Below are 20,628 nucleotides of genomic sequence, written 5' to 3'. Positions count from 1 at the left end.
TTGGATGGGCCTTGCCCCTCAGGCCCTACCCTGTGGGATGGGAGGGGAAAAATATGAGGGATACAATGTGTGTATCTGAAGTTTTGTTTTACCATAAATCATCTTTCCAACTTACAAAAGCATCTTGTGGCACTGGTTGAAACAGATGAGTTATCCAGCACAGTCCTGAGGGTAGAGTGTTCCCATTGGAAGTCTGGTGGATTTCTGTTCACTTCAAATGAGTGCTCTAAAAGTGCTCACTTTAAACAATGCTCCGGGATTGCTCATCAGCCTCAGCTCTCCTCAGTTCTCCATGTTTCCTCGCTCTCTAGATCTATGGTGACCTGGGACACCCCACCACCCTGAAGGCTTCTCCACTTGCACTCATTAAATTGCTGATTTTTGAGAGTTGAATGATAACAACGTATTGCAGCAAAGAAATTGCCCGGGTTAGAACTCAGAGCCATTTGGTCGCTCCATCATGGTGGGCTTTACCTTTGAATTATGAAGGATTTATTTATATCCTCGGAGCATGCAGGGCTTGTAAGATATTCTGCCACCTGCCCTTTTAACCCTAGCATGTGCACCGTATATAGGGCGGAAAGGGAACGTGAAACAGTAGTGTTATTACTACAGAGAAGATGCATTGCTGTGCTCCTTGTTGGGTAGGGGTGGAGGCAGTGCTCTTACTGGGACATATACTATTCTTCTCTTTCAATGCCACTTGTCAGGTGCGTTTTGACTAAAATCCTGTGCTTCTCACTCTGCAAACTACGGCCTGATATGCATGCATACCTTGCAACGGCACAGTGTGACGTGTTTTGTTGAACAAATAATTGTGTCTGCATTTGTATGATCAGCCTTGCGTCTCGCCTATGCATAAAAGTATTGTGCATGACATAACATAACATAACATGTAAACTATTTCAGATCCCTTAGCTGCAGTCACTTTCTCCAGGGTCGCATAGTCGTGTGTGTACATGCTGCTGCAGTCACATTCTCCAGGGTCGCATAGTCGTGTGTGTACATGCTGCTGCAGTCACATTCTCCAGGGTCGCATAGTCGTGTGTGTACATGCTGCTGCAGTCAGTTTCTCCAGGGTCGCATAGTCGTGTGTGTACATGCTGCTGCAGTCACATTCTCCATGGTCGCATAGTCCTGTGTGTACATGCTGCTGGAGTCAGTTTCTCCAGGGTTGCATAGTCGTGTGTGTACATGCTGCTGCAGTCAGTTTCTCCAGGGTTGCATAGTCGTGTGTGTACATGCTGCTGCAGTCACATTCTCCAGTGTCGTATAGTGTGTGTACATGCTGCTGCAGTCAGTTTCTCCAGGGTTGCATAGTCGTGTGTGTACATGCTGCTGCAGCCAGTTTCTCCAGGGTTGCATAGTCGTGTGTGTACATGCTGCTGCAGTAAGTTTCTCCAGGGTTGCATAGTCGTGTGTGTACATGCTGCTGCAGTCACATTCTCCAGTGTCGTATAGTGTGTGTACATGCTGCTGCAGTCAGTTTCTCCAGGGTTGCATAGTCGTGTGTGTACATGCTGCTGCAGTCAGTTTCTCCAGGGTTGCATAGTCGTGTGTGTACATGCTGCTGCAGTCACATTCTCCAGGGTCGCATAGTCGTGTGTGTACATGCTGCTGCAGTCAGTTTCTCCAGGGTCGCATAGTCGTGTGTGTACATGCTGCTGCAGTCACATTCTCCATGGTCGCATAGTCCTGTGTGTACATGCTGCTGCAGTCAGTTTCTCCAGGGTCGCATAGTTGTGTGTGTACATGCTGCTGCCGTCAGTTTCTCCAGGGTTGCATAGTCGTGTGTGTACATGCTGCTGCAGTCAGTTTCTCCAGGGTTGCATAGTCGTGTGTGTACATGCTGCTGCAGTCACATTCTCCAGGGTCGCATAGTCGTGTGTGTACATGCTGCTGCCGTCAGTTTCTCCAGGGTTGCATAGTCGTGTGTGTACATGCTGCTGCAGTCAGTTTCTCCAGGGTTGCATAGTCGTGTGTGTACATGCTGCTGCAGTCAGTTTCTCCAGGGTTGCATAGTCGTGTGTGTACATGCTGCTGCAGTCAGTTTCTCCAGGGTTGCATAGTCGTGTGTGTACATGCTGCTGCAGTCACATTCTACAGGGTCGCATAGTCGTGGGTGTACATGCTGCTGCAGTCAGTTTCTCCAGGGTCGCATAGTCGTGTGTGTACATGCTGCTGCAGTCACATTCTCCAGGGTCGCATAGTCCTGTGTGTACATGCTGCTGCAGTCAGTTTGTCCAGGGTCGCATAGTCGTGTGTGTACATGCTGCTGCCGTCAGTTTCTCCAGGGTTGCATAGTCGTGTGTGTACATGCTGCTGCAGTCAGTTTCTCCAGGGTTGCATAGTCGTGTGTGTACATGCTGCTGCAGTCATATTCTCCAGGGTCGCATAGTCGTGTGTGTACATGCTGCTGCAGTCAGTTTCTCCAGGGTTGCATAGTCGTGTGTGTACATGCTGCTGCAGTCAGTTTCTCCAGGGTTGCATAGTCGTGTGTGTACATGCTGCTGCAGTCAGTTACTACAGGGTTGCATAGTCGTGTGTGTACATGCTGCACACTAGACCTCTCAAAGCAGCGTCCCCATGTTAGTTGGTTGAGTCCCATGCCAAATTCAAATGCACACATGTGGTTCCATTTGGGTACCAGCTTGTTTTGTGGTCCTGCATTCTGTGAGTGGACCCTAAGGCACAGCTAAAATGGCTGTGTTGCTGACATAGGCACCTTTTGGTTCCACAAGACTCCCTTGGTTTGTGTTTAAGCCCGTGTCAACTGGCCTAGGGTCTTTTAGACATTCTACTGAACATCCTTGGGGGGAAAGGCTGTGTGCTTGGTGGTTTTTCTGTTGAGCCCTGATTGGCTCGCCTCCAATCCTGTGTGTGCTGACTGGGAGGGGATAGGTGGCTGGCAAAGCGAGCCAATGTCGGGATGTGCTCCTCAATGGACAGGCCTTTACCATCCCTCAGATCGTTGTGTACTTACCTGGAGACTCTGCTGACATGCAAGGTTCACTCAGAAACCTGATTGAACAAATGTTCTATGGAAAGGAAACAGCAAGCAGAACCGATGTGCATCATTGCACGAATCCAAACGCCAACAATACATAGGATTACTAGGGCTGGCTAAATTGGCTTGGTAGAATGTTATGAAACTAGAGCGTGATTATTACGTTTCCAACCCTCCGTGGCAGGGAGTTGCAAAGAAGGGGGCCCGTAGCGCTGAATTATCAACATTCCTCTGAATCGAAAAGTATTTCCAGATGTAAAGAAATATCCTATATTCACAAATGCTTACAGATACTGCAAAGCTTTCACTTATGAGTTGAACCCAAGGCTTTACAATGAAGCCAGCTGAGAAAAGGGAGAAGAAGAAACGGCACTTATTTCTCTACCTGGAAACACCAACCGTGACCAGCATTTTGCAATCGCTGGAAGAATTGAACAAGGTAACCCAGTGAATCCTCTGCAGCAGGTGACTTGGTCGAAGTGCAGCTCAGAGGATAGCTCAGGGGCAAGGCGTTTGTCTTGCAAGCGAGACAACGCATAGCAACAAATCCTGGTCTCTTGCTTAGAAGCCTGTCTCGTTTATAAAAGAACAATTATAGGTTGTCCATATATAGAAAAGATAAATTAATCACATCCGTCCAAAGATTCAATACTGTTTAATGCAGCATATTTACACAGCACATGGCCAGTGTTTCTGTACCAAGGCACCTTAGTTGGAAAAACCCCACATCTAAACTGTCCAACAAAGAGGTTGCATAGATTCACTGTGTTGCGCCAGCAAATTGGAAGCTACACTACAATGAACAGATAAACTAGAGTGGTTATGATTGTGGGCCAATGGGTTTGGGGACAATGGTAGATTTATTATCAGGATTTCAAAAGAGAATCTGCGGCAGTACCTAGCTTGGAAGAAGAGGTATGGGGAATTGCACCCAAGAGACGAGGGTTCGGAGTGAATGGGGTTTTAGAAAAGAGATGGCCATGTTCAACCAAAAGGGCAGAACAGGAGTGACAAAGATACTGAGAGAGAGGAGGAGGGGGGAGGTGGGAAGATGCTAACACCCTGAAGGAAGTTTGAAACTCTGTAGTATCGGAAGGAAAAACTCTCAAATCTTCCTTATGCACCAGCAAAGAGGAGAGGATGGTCCAGAAATATCAATTCAGATAAAGGCAAAGATATACCAAAGGATTATTTTCACAACACCTTTCTGCAATGTGTGTAGTAAACAGAACAGCTTACCTGAGGTGTGATACCACACCAGAAGTTGGAGTACAGGCTACGGGATTCCAGCATTGGCGCCACAATTGTTTTGTTTTCGGCTATCAACAGATTCAGCGTTTGTGGGTTCGTCAGGAAGTTGTCAGAATCTACAAACTAAGGAAAAAAACAAGTTTTTAGAAGAGCAAATATATCCTTCTTGCTGGCAATCCAGCTCTAATGTTAAACTAAAATCTTCTAAAGTCTGCGCTTTTTTGAAGATGTACATTTTCGGATGCACATGGATTTTACACATTGGAAAATATAATGTAAATAAAAGTGTGTTTTTTTGCCTAGTCATAGCTCAAAAACATAAACATTGAAACTATGTAACATCGGAAACAAAACCGTCAAGGTAAATCCCACCACGCGGACACAGCAGGCGCAGGAAAGCCTCCTCTCTGCAGCACTCTGCCGCACTCCCGCCATCCACTCTCCCCAGACTACTTTCTGTTTCCAGCTGTATTTCTGGCTCATTGCAAACGTCTTGGTGGGCTAGATTTCCTGTCAATACCAGTTGGCCACAGGAGGTTTCCTGCTGCCTGTCGGACATCTTCAGATGACTAGACCTATCTTATGTTCACTTCTGGCTGCTTTCCTTTGGCCCATCCCTGTACTCATGCAGCAACGTGGTGGCGACGTGGAACAAGCGCAGGCCGAGGGCTCCATATCGGACTGTGCAGTCATGCAGTGGTCGTTTGCCTCTGCAGCGCATGCTTTTATGGGGCCTACTTGTGGTTGCCCCTACTCAACTTGGCTGACCTTACGTTTGTGCCGGTCTTCGGCTGCAGTTTCTGGGCCCAGGTTGCAGCTATAATGTGGGAGATGGCTGGTTACTGGGTTGCTCCATGTGAGTGCTCCATGTGAATGTTCCATGCACTTTACTGTTAAATGTCCCACTATCCTTTGGTCGTTTGGATGTCCTCCTCTCTTGCCAGTGCTCTCTCCGCTCTACCCTGTCCTTTTGGTGTGGTGTGACCTACCTCTCAGGCGTGTAGCATTCCACCTTCTGGCCTTCCCATCACGTTGTGTCACTGGAAGGTGGACCATGGTCCTGCAGGGATGTCTGTTTTCCTCTCTGTGGGCTTTCTGGTTTATTCTGTTTAAGCGCCATTGGGGTTGCCAGGTCTCTGCTTCCTTAGGGTATTTGTGGGGTTGGAAGGTGGAGCGAGCATGCTCTCTCTGCCTGGTGGCAGGTTCACACCCCTTCCGCCCCCTCCAAGGCATTGGTTCACTTGCCTCTAGTTTCCTCTCGCAGTACCGGTTCGCCCTGGGTCTTCCTCTGTCTTGGTTTGGCTTGGGAGAGGTTGGGATGTGAATTGGCACTATGGTGAAAGGCTGGGCTGAGGGAGGTCAGGGAAGACTTTCCTTTCACAAATGGGAGGGGACGTGGTTATAATACGGTAAGACAGAGGGGATTCTTGCACAGGACAGGGTTTTACAGAATAACTCCACATGCAGCCTTTGCACACGTTGCACGGTGTGAATTTCAGGCTGGTCCACTGGGGCGGCATTGAGTGCAATGGGGAGGCCGGGATTGGGCCTGTGGTGGCTCTACTGCAGCCTGCATTCTTTCTGCCACCCTGGGCACCGAACAACCCTGCGCCAACACTGGAACACCGAAATCCGACACCAGCCTTTGATGCCATTTTAGAGATGGAGTGGGCCCATAGGCTCAAGGGGGGACTTGGGAATCCCAGTCCCCTGCTCCGGGCATTACGAGTTAGATGGCTGGGCTTGACAATTTCAATCTTGAATAATGCCTCCCCTGCAGCAGTATTGGTGGGGTCTGTATGTAGCCCAAGTGGTTTTCAGGGATGTGTGCTTGGGACCCCACTAGTCAGATGGTGTGCTTGGCATCCTAAACGTCAAGAATTCCCCCCTCCCACAAATGGCTTTACTTAAAGTTCTGTCTTGCAAGGTGGCTAGGGGCTTTGTGTATGTGAGTGATGAACAGACGTGTGCGGATAAAGGGAGTGGAGCCTGCACTAGCTACAAGATTCGGAGGTTGGTGGGGCAGGTGTTGTGAACGTCGATTTTTGGGGATGAATCAGCCCTCCGCCCTTTTTTGTGCATGCTGCATTTTGTAATTCCCTGGGTTGAGGGATTAAGGTATGTTGGCATCGTTTTTCTGAAGTCCAACTAAGGGCTTGGTAAAACCATGCAACGAGACAGTACAAAACTCAACTCTTATTATAAGGCTGTACCCACTGAGAATTTGGTAGCGTAGAAAGAGCAGCCAGGCTTATCTCAGGAGGGAGAGAGGGCTGTAGCTTGGTACAAAGAAATGGTAGCATACATATGGTCCAAAAAAACACTGAAACAGAATAAAGGGTTTATTTAAATACAAGTAGGCCAAGATGAATAAGTACTATCACATTATATATAAATACAATTATAAAAAGCAACTCAATACTTAAGGGATCCAACCCAAAGTATTACCTTGCTAAGAATGGCAGTCAGCATTTCAAGGTTAGGTAAACCTATAACACATTCAGAATGCAATCAGCTATTCTTGGGGAGTAAAACCATCTTACATATACTTTTTGAATACAGTTATTAATTCAAGGGTCGTAGACCCTGTCAGTCATGCAGTGACACTCAGTTAAGGAATTACTTGGTAAACTAACCCTGTTACCAGGATACATTTCTAAATAGTGGAACACAAATTCATGAAATAGTATGAACCTATAACTACATTCTGGATAACCCTCAGTTATACTAGGCGAGTAAGACCTAATGTATGTTGCAATAAACTATTACAGTTGATTTTCAGATCAGTGGAACACAGATTGATGTAAGCAATAACTATTTACATTATTTTAGGGTTGCACCTGGCAAATCAAGGTAATCTAAACCACAGTATACCTATTCAGAATGGCACACAGCTATTCAAGGGGAGTAAGATCTATACACTTTTTAAAGGCGCTATCAGCAACTTAAACGTACGTATTAACCTAAGACTGTTTTAGAATCTGTATAAAGGAGACCAGGGAAAGCAACACCCAATGTTACACTTTGAGAATGACCAAGTGTTATTGAAGGTCGGTAAAACCCAATGTAGACTTATTCTAGACATGCTATACAGCAGGTCAGGGGAAGCAAGATCCAGTTGGTTAACTTATACATTTATATTGTGAAAGAAATAGTTAGGTGAAGCCAACAGCATTACTTTTGGGAAGTGGGGCAACCAATTCACAGGTGAGTAAAATAACCTTATGTATACTTTTAAGAATGGAAAAAACATTCAAAGTAAGAACGTTTGCAACTTCTGATTTCAGAGGGACAGTTACCATAGCAACTCTGCTACAAGTAAGTAACTTTTTAACACTTGTTATACTTCAAGACAGAATCCCTTTCTTATCCAGTCCTTCCCTAGTCTATTGCATGAGTTCTCTCAGAGGCAGACAAGGGACCCTAGTGGTCTAGGTGCCAGCTGTAGGCAGGGTGAGATAGGGTTCAGTTTGCAGGAAAAGTCAGAGTTCCTGAGGAGGTCTCTTCAAAACAACTAAGTAGTTAACCTCAGACTTCGTTAGGGTCCAGGGACTTCAAAGAAGACACGCTAGGAGGATTCCAGCAGTAGGCCTCGGTGAACTGGATGAGAGGACTCCCAATCACATGAAACACCCCAAAGCTACACAGGAATCACAAAAGGCTTAAGGTGAGTAATTCCCCAGCCAACACAGTACCTCAGCGCGGAAGACAAGTTTGCAGTAGGACGTCTTCAGGATCTGCAGCCAAAAACCCAGTTGCAAAGACTGAAGACAGGACACTAGAAAAGAATTTGGAGCAGGGATCAATGGGGAAGACTCCAGGCAAGCGTTTCTTCGTGGCTGGATGCGGCTCTGTGCTTTTGGCGCCCTTTTCACCAGCCAGATGAAGAATACATTTTGTTGTTCGGATTCTCATCCCTTCATCAGTCCTGCGCTCCGATGAGGGGACTTCAGGGATTCAAATCGTGTCTCTGGAGAGCCAGGAGGATGCTACCAAAGTTTTGCACTGATTCGGACTTCGGAAGACCAGGCACTAAACAATGGTTTGAGGTCCCAGGGTATTGGGGTTTTGCAGCCCAACAAGGTCGCAGCATGTCGTAGGATAGCTCAAAATGCAGGTCTTCTTGAGACTAGTGGATCCCACCAGCCACTGGGTAGGAGTCAATGCGTTTGGGAACTGCAGGTCGATTGGAAGGAAGGGTTACAAAGCAGGCTCTCAGTGTGTTGGTCCTGGAACTCGTTCCCTCCATCTCTCCCTTTCATCCGCCCCATCCCCCCCATTCAAGCTCGGCTTCGCCTGGCCTCCCATCCATCCTGCTTGCTCTGGCCCATCCATCATCTCTGATTGTTGGAGCGGTACACCCGCCTTAGGTACAGAGAGAAGGTAAGTGTCCTATCAATTGTCCTTCTCACTGAGCACTTTCTATTACACACGCATTGATACATGCTCCTTTCACGCACCTGTTGAATATTACTAAAGGTAGGGGCTCAATTGGTTTGTGCTTTTACACTTTCACTGACATACGTAGCGAGTGGTGCATTTTGTGATCACTATGTTGTCTTGTTTCAATGAAAACATGTTATGGATCTATGTAGCATTCCAGATTGTCAGTTCTTGTGGGATTTCTTTGTTAAAAAAATGCATATCGTGCCGAAAACCCACAGGCACAGTGGAACGAACACCAATGACAGGACAGACAGGAAAACTATAGAGATCCTATTTCGAGGCACTTCGACTGAACAGCAGGGGTTTTAGGGATCTACAGAAATATACAGGCTTGCATCCTGTCGTAGTTTCACTGGTAGAGAGTTCCAGGTACCTGTCGCCATGACTGGAAAGGACCTGCCTAAGCCGTTTGCCCGCTTAAATCTGGGGCAGCAAACAAGAGCTAATTTACCTGTAAGGGTCTCTTGGGTTCATAAATGATCAGTCTGGTTTTCCAATAGGTTGCAGCTTTACCTTAGAGGCATTTGTGAACCAGCGTGGCAGTTTTAAATTTGACACAGGCTGTAACTGGGAGCCAGTGCATAGCTTGCCTAGTAGTGGAGACGTGGTCTCTCCGAGAGATCCCTTTTATGATACATATGGCATCATTTTGCAGAACTTGACGTTTATTGAGGCATCCTTTGGTTGCATCAATTAATAGGGCAATACAATGCTCTAGCCTTGACAATATGATTGCACGTGCTATGGTTGTGCAGTTGGCCTCGGAGATGAACGGTTTTATATTCCTAAAATAGTATTGGCAGTTTTTAGTTGTCTGGTTAACGTGTGCTTCTGCACTGAGGGAGGATTCCAAATAGGTGCCCAAGGTTTTAACTTGTCCTAGTGATGGTGATGGTACTGTCCTTGATGTTAAAACTAGAGTAACTAGCATTCAGTTTTGCCCAGGCTTAAGGGAGACCAAAGATCAACAGCTCCGCTTCCCACGGTTAAGACGCATCCAGTTGGTGCTCATCCAGTGTTCAATCGTACTGTACACATATGAAAAGTTTGCCGAATCAGTATCACACTCTCCATTGATCTCAAGTATTACTGTAGTATCATCAGTGTAATTTGTGAAAAGCACCCTGTTTTCAGCCAGGAGATTGCAGAGTGGTCTGATGTAGATGATGAACAATGTAGGGGACAGAGAGGCCCATGGGGGACACCACAGAGGATGGGAGCAGGTTCTGAGGTGGTGTCACCCCAGTGCATGGTGGACTTACGGTGGAATAGGAATGATTGAATCCAATTGACTGATTCTTGTGAGCTGTTCCATATATCGGCAAGGGTGTTGAGAAGACGCTCGTGATCCAAGAGATTGAATGCTTCCGATAGGTTCAATAAGATTAACAGTCCTGCTTTTCCCTTGTCTAGGATCATAAGCATGTGGGTCTGGAGGTAAAGCAGAGCTGTCTCTGTACTGTGCATTGAGCGGAACCCTGACTGGCTAGTGTGTAGTTTAGATGTGGAGTCTAGGTATACTTGAAGTTGCAAGGTGGCCATTTTATCTACAATCTTCAGCAAAAAGTTAGAAATGGTAACGGGCCTTAGTAACTTTTAGGACAAGGCCTGCTTTCTTTACTAGTGGGGTGACAGTGACTTCCTTGATGATGGATGGGACATGGTTGTAATGAAAGGATGCGGTCATGAATCTAGTGAGAAAGGGGGAAAACACTGTCAGGATAAACTTTGAAGGGATAAGATCTCCAAGATAGGAGGTGGGGTGCACTGTGCCCAGTGTTTTTTCCATATCCGATACTGTGATGGATTCTAAATAAAACATGGATTAGTTTTGCTTTGATGGCAGTTTATGATTAATGTTTGTTGAATTGGGGCCAGGAGCATGTGGGCCAGAGAATTTATTAGCTACCAGGTCTTTATTGATCTTATCATATGCCATGCTAATTGTGTCAGCGCATGCTTGTTGAACCTTGGTACAGTTTTGATTTGAAGGGGAGATAATACTTGTGCCTTCGGCTTTTCAAGCGATTTTAATATTTCCAAGAGCTTTTTGGTGTTGTTGTCTGCCCCACTGATTTGCTCATTGAAATAGTTCTTTTTAATCTCATATATGGTTAGTCTGCATGAATGTTCAAGTGTTTTCCAGATTTCCATGTGTGTATCAGAGTGGGTTTTCTGACATTTTTTCTCTGCTTGTCTCTTTTCTTTTTTCCTAATCACAAGATCAAGCGTAAACCATTTGTTTTGCACTGTGTTCTCTCTATTTTCTTTCTCAGAGGAACTACCTGGTCCAGCATATGTGTCATGGAACAATATGTTTCTGCTAGTCAGTCACTGTTCATTAGGTAGTCAGTCATATGTTTATGTTATGTTTGTTTATGTTTGTTTGTTTATTTACTTATATAGCGCTCCAGACCCATGGGTAAATGGGCGCTTCGGTAAGTGGTTACAGGCTACAGTTTATACTTTTGGATATATTTTACAATGTATACAATTATACAATTTAGAAAGTTTGTATACATTTGTGGTACAGAACAATACAATCAAGCGTGGAGGTAAGATAGAGTGAGTACTGGGGTATGCGTATGTGATGTCATGAATGGGACAATGTGGTGTTAGTTTTGTTAAGTATCCATGAGATGACATGGTTTCTAAATGATTGAAAAGTGGAGATGGATTTGATGTTTAGTAGTAAAGTATTCCAGAGTTGGGAGGCTAGAACCGGGAAGCTGGTTCCGCGGCTCTTTTTAAGGAAAATCTGAGCACCACCAAGCATAATGTGTTGGAGGATCTTGTAATTCTGCCGGAAGATTTCAGGGTGAATTTGTTGGTGAGGTATGGGGGGGGCTTGGTGGTTCAGAGCTTTGTAGGTGAAGCAGGAGGTTTTTAGGTCTATTTTTTGTTGTATGGAGAGCCACTTGCACGATTTTCTAATAGTAGAGATGTGCTCTCGCCTGGGAATGTTTAGGGCCGCTCGTAATGCGTTATTTTGGAGGACTTGCAGTTTGTTGATTATGGATTTGGTTGCGCCTAAGTATAAGCTGTTACAGTAGTCCAATTTGGACTGTATAAGAGCCCTAGCCAGTATGAGGCAGCTGTTAGAGGACAGAAAAGGTCTGCAGGCCCCGATCAGCTTGCCTGTGTAGGCAGTGGCTGAGGCAGTCATGTTGGTTTGTTTAGAGAGGTTTGTGTTGGTATCAAGGTAGAAACCGAGGGTTTTTACACTTTATGCAATCTGTATGGTATTTGCATCGATGATGATGCTGTTGTAGATGGGGCTAAGTTTCGACAGGTTATTGGATTGGATGAGCCGACGAGGAGCAGTTCAGTCTTATCATCATTCAGGCCGAGGCCATGTGTGGCCATCCAAGCCTGAATGATAGTGAAGACTTCGTTGATCCGGTTGACATCAGCGTTGTAGTTACCTGATATAGTTAGAAGTATCTGGGTGTCATCTGCTTAGTTAGTGTAGGTGACACCAAGATGGTGAAATTTGTTGAATAGAGACTTTGTACAAATGTTGTACAAAGTTGGTGAAACACATGAACCTTGTGGGACACCACATGTGATGGAGATCGGATCAGCCGCCGCTGAGGGTGAGAAAACCTGCATTGTTCTATTTGCGAGGAAGGACTGAATCCACGTGACAGCAGAGAGGGAGAAGTGTGTTGCCGACGACAGGTGGTTACAAAGGATTTTATGATCAACCAAGTTGAAGGCTGCTGAGAGGTCTAAGAGAAGTAGGATGGCGGCACTGCCTTTATCTTTAAGTTCATCAACCTGACTTTTGAGGTCAACAAGGGCCGTTTCAGTTCCATGTTGAGGTCTAAAGCCAGATTGACGGATTCCTAGTAGTTGGTTTGTCTCTAGATAGTTTTGAATTTGCAGGTAGGCAACTCTATCTAGAATTTTCAGAAGGAACAGGACAGTAGTGATTGGTCTGCAATTAGTGGGTATAGACGGGTCTAAAGTTTGTTTTTTTAGAAGTGGGAGAACCCATGATTGTTTCAAGTTGCTTGGGACAGAATTACTGGCAAAAGATGAGTTTATTAGTTTGGTAATGAAGGGGTATAGGTCTTTGGCTGCGATTTTTATAATTTGAACAGGGCAGCTGTCCCCTTTGCAATTAGATAGTTTCAAAGAGGCTATAATTTTTTGTACTTCATGTATATTTACCTTCTTGAATGTGAAGCCTAAGTTAGGGTCAATGGTGGGTGGTGTGATGGGGCTGGTAGTCTTGCTACCGGTAAGTTGTTGACGTTTGTTCTCTATTTTAGTTTGGAGCCCTGTGATTTTGTTGGGGAGTGCATTCTGTATGCTAGTGCACCAGGGTTTGTCCTTCATACAAGTATCTGCAGGAGGACTTGGGTTTTCTAGTTCCTTTAGAATGTTAAATAGTTCTTTAGTGCTAGATCTTGCCTGGTTTATCCTGGAGTTGAATGATTCTTTGTTGGTCCAAATTATCTAATGTTTGTATAGGGATGTGATATTAGTGAGATTAGTTCCGTTTTCTATGGAGCGTGCCGTTTTCCACAGCGTCTTAAGTTTTCTTTTTTTTTTATTCTAAGTAGTTTGAGCTCGGGGGTGTACCAGGAGTTCACGTGTGTTCTATGTTTCCCTTCGCGTATTTTCAATGGGGCGATAGTGTCTATGGCTTTTGACATGGCCTTGTTATAGGTATTGACCAATAGGTTAAGGTCCGCTGTAGCAGGTAGTGCATCAAGTATGGGTACTACCAGGGGTATTAAGCCTCAGCAGTAATGTTGCGCTTATTCCTGGTAGGACAGGCTGGAGCATTAGAGGATTTTGTAGGCTCTATGTTGTTGATATTAAGGTCTAGTGAAAGGAGATGGTGATCAGTCCATATAAGTGGTAGGGGGTCTTTGCAGGTAATACTGCAGTTAAGGGCAGCTACCCAGTCGAGAATCCTACCTTTCAGGTGTGTGGGTTGAACGCTGAGCTGTGTGAAGCCATGCTCAACTAGTGCAGTGGCAACAGAGGAGGCTTGGGGGTCATTTGGGTCATTGTAATCGAGGTTGAAATCCCTGAGGATGATAATTTGTGCAGATGGTTTAGAATTTGCGGCTTCTAAGGAAGGGATGTCTTCTTCGAAAGATCCTAGATGACCTCGGTGCCTATATATTAGGTGAATAGTAATTGTGCTTTTGGGAGATGTTTGCCATTTGATTGTGAGGTATTCACATGATTTTAGTGGAGAAGAGGTGGCTAATCTGATGTCTAGTGAGGATTTAAAGATGATAGCTACGCCTCCTCCTCGAACATTGGGTCTATAGGCTCTGAGAATAGAGTAGTTGTCAGGGATAGCCAAGGTTAAGTAGGGGCCCGCTGCATCATGCAGCCAGGTTTCTGTTATGGCAAGGAAGTTAAGGTTATTGGTCAGGATGATGTCAGCGATCTCAGTGGGATGGGCAACAAGGTACCTGGCATTTAGAAGTGCTCCTTTTAGGGGGATTTGTTTGGCGTGGTTAGGGGCTGCGCTCTTTTTATTAGTCTTTGTGTGAGATTTGGCTAGCAGATTGCTATTCGAATGGGGGAGTCTGGTGCCTAGTCTGTTGCTACGGTCAGTAATATTAGGGTTGGCTGTGAGTATGCTTACTTGGTCATTAGTTGCGGAGAACTTAGCTGTGGGTTTAGTGTGGCTGTAGTTGGGACTGGTGCCAAGGGCAAGGCCAGGAGGACTAGGTCTCAGGCGGTGACATTAGTATCTGTCAGTAATGAGGTTGGCTAAAGTGTCAACTAGATGGATGCTATCGCTAGTAGTGTGGTCTAGATAGGTGCCTAATAGGAAGGGAGGCGTGGTGGGCAGGAATGGTGTGGGGCAGGTAATAGGGAAGTGTCTAGGGAAAGTCATTTTGTCAAGGCCGTTATTGTGAGCTATGTAGCTGTTGCCACTGCAGGGTGCACTATCTTGCATAACACAGAACGGGAACATAATGATGGTGAGCCAGATTAGCATAGTGGGATACTGTTGGGGTGCAACTGGGGTACTTGGCCTATCGGTTTGGCAGGGGTGCAGGCAAAAGGCAGATTCAGCATTGGCTAGGTTGTACGTAACGGGCACACTAGACTGCATAGGCTGCAGTCAGAGAAGGCATACAGAGAATGCAGTGGGCTAAAGTCAAATGAGTATACAATAGCTGCATTATGCTAAGAGCAATATGAGCACACAGAGATTGCATTAGGCTGAAGACAAATGGGTGCACCGAGGCTGCGTTAGGCTAGAATCAGATGAGTGCACAGTGTCTGCATTGGTCTTAAAGCAAATGGGTGCACAGAGGCTGCATTAGGCTAAGAACGGATGAGCACACAGTGACTGCATTAGTCTAAAACAAATGGGTGCACAGAGGCTCTAAAGACAAATGGGTGCACAGAGGCTCTAAAAACAACTGGGTTCACAGAGGCTCTAAAAACAAATGGGTGCACAGAGGCTCTAAAAACAAATGGGTGCGCAGAGGCTCTAAAGACAAATGGGTGCACAGAGGCTCTAAAAACAAATGGGTGCACAGAGGCTCTAAAAACAAATGGGTGCACAGAGGCTGCATTAGGCTAAGAACGGATGAGCACACAGTGACTGCATTAGTCTAAAACAACTGGGTTCACAGAGGCTCTAAAAACAAATGGGTGCACAGAGGCTCTAAAAACAACTGGGTTCACAGAGGCTCTAAAAACAAATGGGTGCACAGAGGCTCTAAAAACAAATGGGTGCACAGAGGCTCTAAAAACAAATGGGTGCACAGAGGCTGCATTAGGCTAAGAACGGATGAGCACACAGTGACTGCATTAGTCTAAAACAAATGGGTGCACAGAGGCTCTAAAGACAAATGGGAGCACAGGGGCTCTAAAAACAACTGGGTTCACAGAGGCTCTAAAAGCAAATGGGTGCACAGAGGCTGCATTAGGCAAAGAACGGATGAGCACACAGAGGCTACGTTAGTCTGAAAACAAATGGGTGCACAGAGGCTCTAGAAAAAATGGGTGCACAGAGGCTCTAGAAACAAATGGGTGCACAGAGGCTGCATTAGGCAAAGAACGGATGAGCACACAGAAGCTGCATTAGTCTAAAAACTAATGGGTGCACGGAGGCTGCATTGGGCAAAGAACGGATGAGCACACAGAAGCTGCATTAGTCTAAAAACAAATGGGTGCACAGAGGCTGCATTGGGCAGAAGTTCAGAAAGGCATATTTGCAATAACTACAGTTATTGGAGTGAGAGAGGCATAAACAAACAGAGCATATAGGGCTCGCAGTAATATTAAAGATTTGGAGGGTAGGCCTCCGACGGTCAGCAGCGTACGAGGCTGGTAGTGTTAGAGTGATTAGGTCCACGTAGTCGTGCTTGCAAGAGCTGGACTTGCATGTGCAAGCGAAGATACGCCAGCAAGTAGATACTTTACTAGGGGTGTTCTGTAAGGTTATGCTACAAGTACGGATGCCGGCTACCAAAGGATTGCAGGAGCAGAATCACGACTGGTAGGGAAGTATGGTGGGGCGTGCAGGCTCATAGCTACGAAGTTAGAGATGGTGCACATAACAAAAGAAGAAAATCTGGGTGCAGGAGTCATATGAGTTGTCTTAAGGCAGTAGGGCCGTTTTTACCGTGTGGGTGCTAGCGTGCCGTGGCCATACGGCTCCAGACAGGCTCATGACAGGGGCGTGAGCCTTTGTGCGAGCCTTTGTGTATGCCGGCTTGAGCCTGCCGGCTCGAGATAGGCTGGTAAGAGGAGGCTTTCAGCGAGTGGAGATGGTCAGAGGGCAGGGGGCCTGCCTCAGCAGTTTGGGAGGCTTCTGGGTGGTGAGACAGCAACACAGGCGGCCATCTTTAAATGAATATTCTCCTCATGGTGACCAATGGAGAAAATATGCTGGGGGTCGAACAGCAGACTCCCGCTGCAGTTCAGGCGTAGTGGCGGCTGATCAACGGTCGCAGTCTGTGCTGTGTACATGCAAGGATATTTATATGCCAAATATCAGCATTGCGCGGCGGGTGTACTTAAAATGCGGAATCCGTCAGGCTAATCACTGCGCGAGGCGGTTTTCATTCAAGTTTTCCACTTTCTTTGCTGGGTTATGTGGTTGGAACATAAGTTTGTATCATTTCATTTTTACATTTATTATCACTTCTATGCTTGAGTCTCATTTGTAATATTCCGTACAAAATCAGCCTTACCTGTTCCCAAATTGTCTGCCACTTTTTGCTGTCTTCACGCGCACACTTAAGTTGAAGTATGTCTAGATGACCTCGTTTTTGGCATGGTTACTTTGCACATTTGTTGCTTTCACGAGATTAAATTATACAGTACATGCCTTTCCCCTTGCTCTAGGAAAGGCTACTTTGTGTGTGTCCAAGCATGTATGGCGCGCTGATGGTTGTCCTCTCCTCCGCACACCTTTCGCCCCTTATGTTCTTATTACATTCACCTTTTACACAGTCAACTCTTGACTGTCATTTCTGGCTGTCGGCTTGGCAGTCGCAGATTGACTTTCTGGGTCTGACCTGGGGAGGGTAAATCTTAGCCTGGCAAATAAACCTTCACGTTCCAAAGGAATGCTTGAGCACATCTAGCCCACACAACCATTGACCTCCTTATTGCAGTGCCGCCCAGTGAGTACGATATTAATGTTTATTTTTTTAGCAAAATTGCCATAAGACCTACATACATTCATAGAAACATTTGAGTATGAAAATGATTTTTTTTAAATCTCAGAAAAAATAATTACACTTTATGTAAACAAATCTGTCTTAAACTCCAGAGAGATTTTAGAAAACCTGAAAACGAATTTCAATATTTTAATTGGTCAGCGAGGTATTGCTGTAGCTACTTTTATATCTTTAATTTAAAAGGTAGTAAGTATATTGTATATATATTATGTTCAGATAAATAGGGCAAAGCTGTAAACAAAACAAAAAAAGTCTATTGTTTCAATGGCCATTTCTTCAAAAAACCATTGATCCAATCTTTTTGGGGAGTACTACGGTGGGACTGCCACCAGGAGTAAAACACCAAGGAGGTCAAATGGCTGGAAATCCATATTTAAGTGTTTACCAAATGTACGTTTACCTGCCAAATTATTATTATTATGAGGCCTTTTGTACTGCATCAGTTCACCACCGTAGTGGTCTCAAAGCGAGTAAACCTTGTCCAAGTTCAATAGGTCCTGCCCAGGGACAGCAGGACTTTGCTCTGCTTGGGATGCATTGACCGGATAATGGTGTGATATAAGAAGAGAGATGTGTAGAAGTAAAAATGGTAAGTGAGCAAACAGAGAGCTTCTATGAGCCCTGATCTTAAAAAGATTGTAGGCCCATGTTTCAAATTCTTGCATTCCTAACATTGTGTTGATTAGGACTTTCAAGCAGGAGATTAGCGGAGTCTGATCTATTCAAATCTATCAAAGCTGATTTGAAGCTTTCAATGAAAGGATCGGTCCTCATTATCCAATAATAGAAATGCTCAGTGTTAAGCAAAGTAAGGACAGCACAAATGTGACAAACATGTTTTGGGCAGTATCAAGAATGGAATATTTACAAGACTCCATAGTACAGTGTTCTGAGTTCTATGAAACTGCCCCATGCTAATAATGCTTGTCTTCATACCTTAAACCAATCAGCATTTGTCTTGGATCCACCTGCAACGCCTTCTATCTAGCCCATACTTTGATGTTCCTCCAAATCTGTTTGTGATTTGCCCACCTTCCAACCTTTACCCTTATCTGTTCTCCTGCAGACGACGATCTGGACACCCCCGAAGAGGGCACAATACGTCTTCTTCCAGACAAACCTCAGCACTGTTAGACAACTTTGGTGTAGAGTGGTTGTGAACATAATCTGATAACTTTAACATGCATTGAGAAAGCTGAAAATGCGAATGATTATGAGAATGTTGCTAGTAACCCCAGTTCAAACCTAAGCAATTTTAAAGTTAAACATTTATTGACCCAGATATCTGACTGAGCCGTCTGCTTCTGAAAAAATAGAAACACTGGAGTAGCAAAAGAAAACCATTGACAGCGATTTCTACCAACGTCTTATTAGGGAGGACAACTTGTTCCAATGTAAGAATGAACCTTTAAAAACACTCAGACATGCTTTAATGCAATGTTGAATGCAATGAGGAGTCCAGGGCTACCTTTGAATAAAACCTTAAAAGATAAAGATACGTGTGTTTTTTCAAAGACAGTTAACTTATGGTTCTACTTTTTTTTATTATGTATCTTTTTTAGGCCAGAAACTATTTCCAAGAGAAGTCAGAATGTTTGTGATCAATTCTCAAGCGTGAAGTCATTCTTGTAAAGTACGTAATCACATCTGGATTTCAATAGCTATGCAAATTAAATTTATGGAAAAAGATCATTTTGCCAAACATCAATGTATTTTTATATATTCTTAGCGTGTCAGTGTCTCCTGTTAATCTCTGTCCGTAAATGTCTTGTCCTTAGTAGCGCCTGGAACCAGAGTCCCTGTAGACGTTCTACAAGATCTACCTGTCTGCAGTCGCTCTCCTGAGAGGCTCACATGAGCCTTTGAGTAATGCAATCCGTGAGGAGACTGACTGTAAGAGAGGCTTTATGTTTCTTGCCTCATTAGCATGATACTCCCTCCTCTCACAACTACACCGGAGTCTTTAGGGTTTTGCTGCAGAACTGAGGTCAAAGCTACACTCCGAGTTCAGGAGAAACATTTCTATTCTCAAACCCACAGACAGGATTTATACTCAGTCTCTGGAACAGACCCCAACTCACATGGTACAGGTTTGATGGAAACAATTGGATAGAATTCAATACGTGTAGTAACCATCCCCCTCGCCCTTTTGAGAGTGTATACATGATGGGGGCGATGGAATTCTGTCGATACTCTCCTGCAGAAGGCTTACGGATTCCAGAGAAAGTTCTTGACCCCTAAAGAAAGGAGGATTATCCATGAGAGGTACATCCATCCGGCCAGATTCTCTGTTAGGGACTCTCTTCCTCTCACTGAGAACATGTTACACTCAAAGATAGCTGCCATTCACTTCTTTCTTCAAACCGCATGGCAGATTCTTTTGGCCAGTTTGTACCCTCATTCTTCTTGTCTTGCCGTCTTCATTTAAGCTGCAGCCTCTGGTACCGCCTGTCCATTCACGAAGAGTTATCCTTGCACTCTTTCCCCCACTTAACATCATATCCCATACACGTTTCCCTTGTTGGAAATTGGAATCTGTGGTGATGCGCCTTCTACTCCTCATATTTTCTCAGTTCCAACAGAGGATATTCTCCGTCCTACGGTAGCCAGAGGACACAGAGGTGGTGTTTGCCAAGAGCTCCCCCAGGACACCACACCATGTTTAATGCAGAGAATTTACTTCAACAAAAACATCAAATGTCACATCATTCACATACATATAAAAATAACAGGTTCATGTCTTGCTGTCATTTGATAGTTCAGCTAAGGAATGTAAAGTTGTATGATAACTCAAGATGTTAAGGCACCTGCTGCAGGGATCTACATTTGTTACTCAATGGACACAGATTGGTCAATTGGTCAATCGGCAGGTTGGCACAACTTAGTACCACTGAGATGGGTAATGTAGCGTTGTGAGCGCCAATGCACCAGCCAGATTGTATCCCTATTAGTATTATTACCAAGATGTAGTCAGCCCACTTTTCTCTTGCAGCTTTCAGCGCAGCCTGCCGCAGCTTCATCACATGAGCAAACCGAGAGTTTGGCCAATGTTTAGGTCCAATTTCATCTGGATACGACCTGGAAGAAAACACAATTGTCACTCTTAGTTTATTAAGCATTGTGGGATGCATTCAAAGGCCCAAAACAGAAGTCTATTTCACATGAAAAGTAGGATTTTTCAACACTGACACAAAAACCGCTATGCTTGTGGCTGCAAGTGATAATTGAAGGGCCCTTTTATCT

The 20,628-nt window shown here is 44.9% G+C and overlaps 1 protein-coding gene across 1 annotated transcript in view; it reads right to left on the bottom strand.

Moving 5' to 3' along the window:
• COLGALT2 (collagen beta(1-O)galactosyltransferase 2) overlaps positions 1–20,628 on the bottom strand; it is a 338,526-nt gene that overhangs the window by 131,081 nt on the left and 186,817 nt on the right. Inside the window, exons 3-4 of the mRNA XM_069641072.1 lie at positions 20,346–20,463; positions 4,247–4,381 (exon numbers count right to left, since the gene is read on the bottom strand). Of these exons, the coding sequence (XP_069497173.1) occupies positions 4,247–4,381; positions 20,346–20,463 (253 nt within the window). The remainder of the gene's footprint in view (positions 1–4,246; positions 4,382–20,345; positions 20,464–20,628) is intronic.

The sequence above is a fragment of the Ambystoma mexicanum genome, chromosome 1q (assembly GCF_040938575.1).
Source record: "Ambystoma mexicanum isolate Mex_15411 chromosome 1q, UKY_AmexF1_1, whole genome shotgun sequence".
NCBI lineage: Eukaryota > Metazoa > Chordata > Amphibia > Caudata > Ambystomatidae > Ambystoma > Ambystoma mexicanum.
This window is presented reverse-complemented; position numbering and strand designations above follow the sequence as displayed.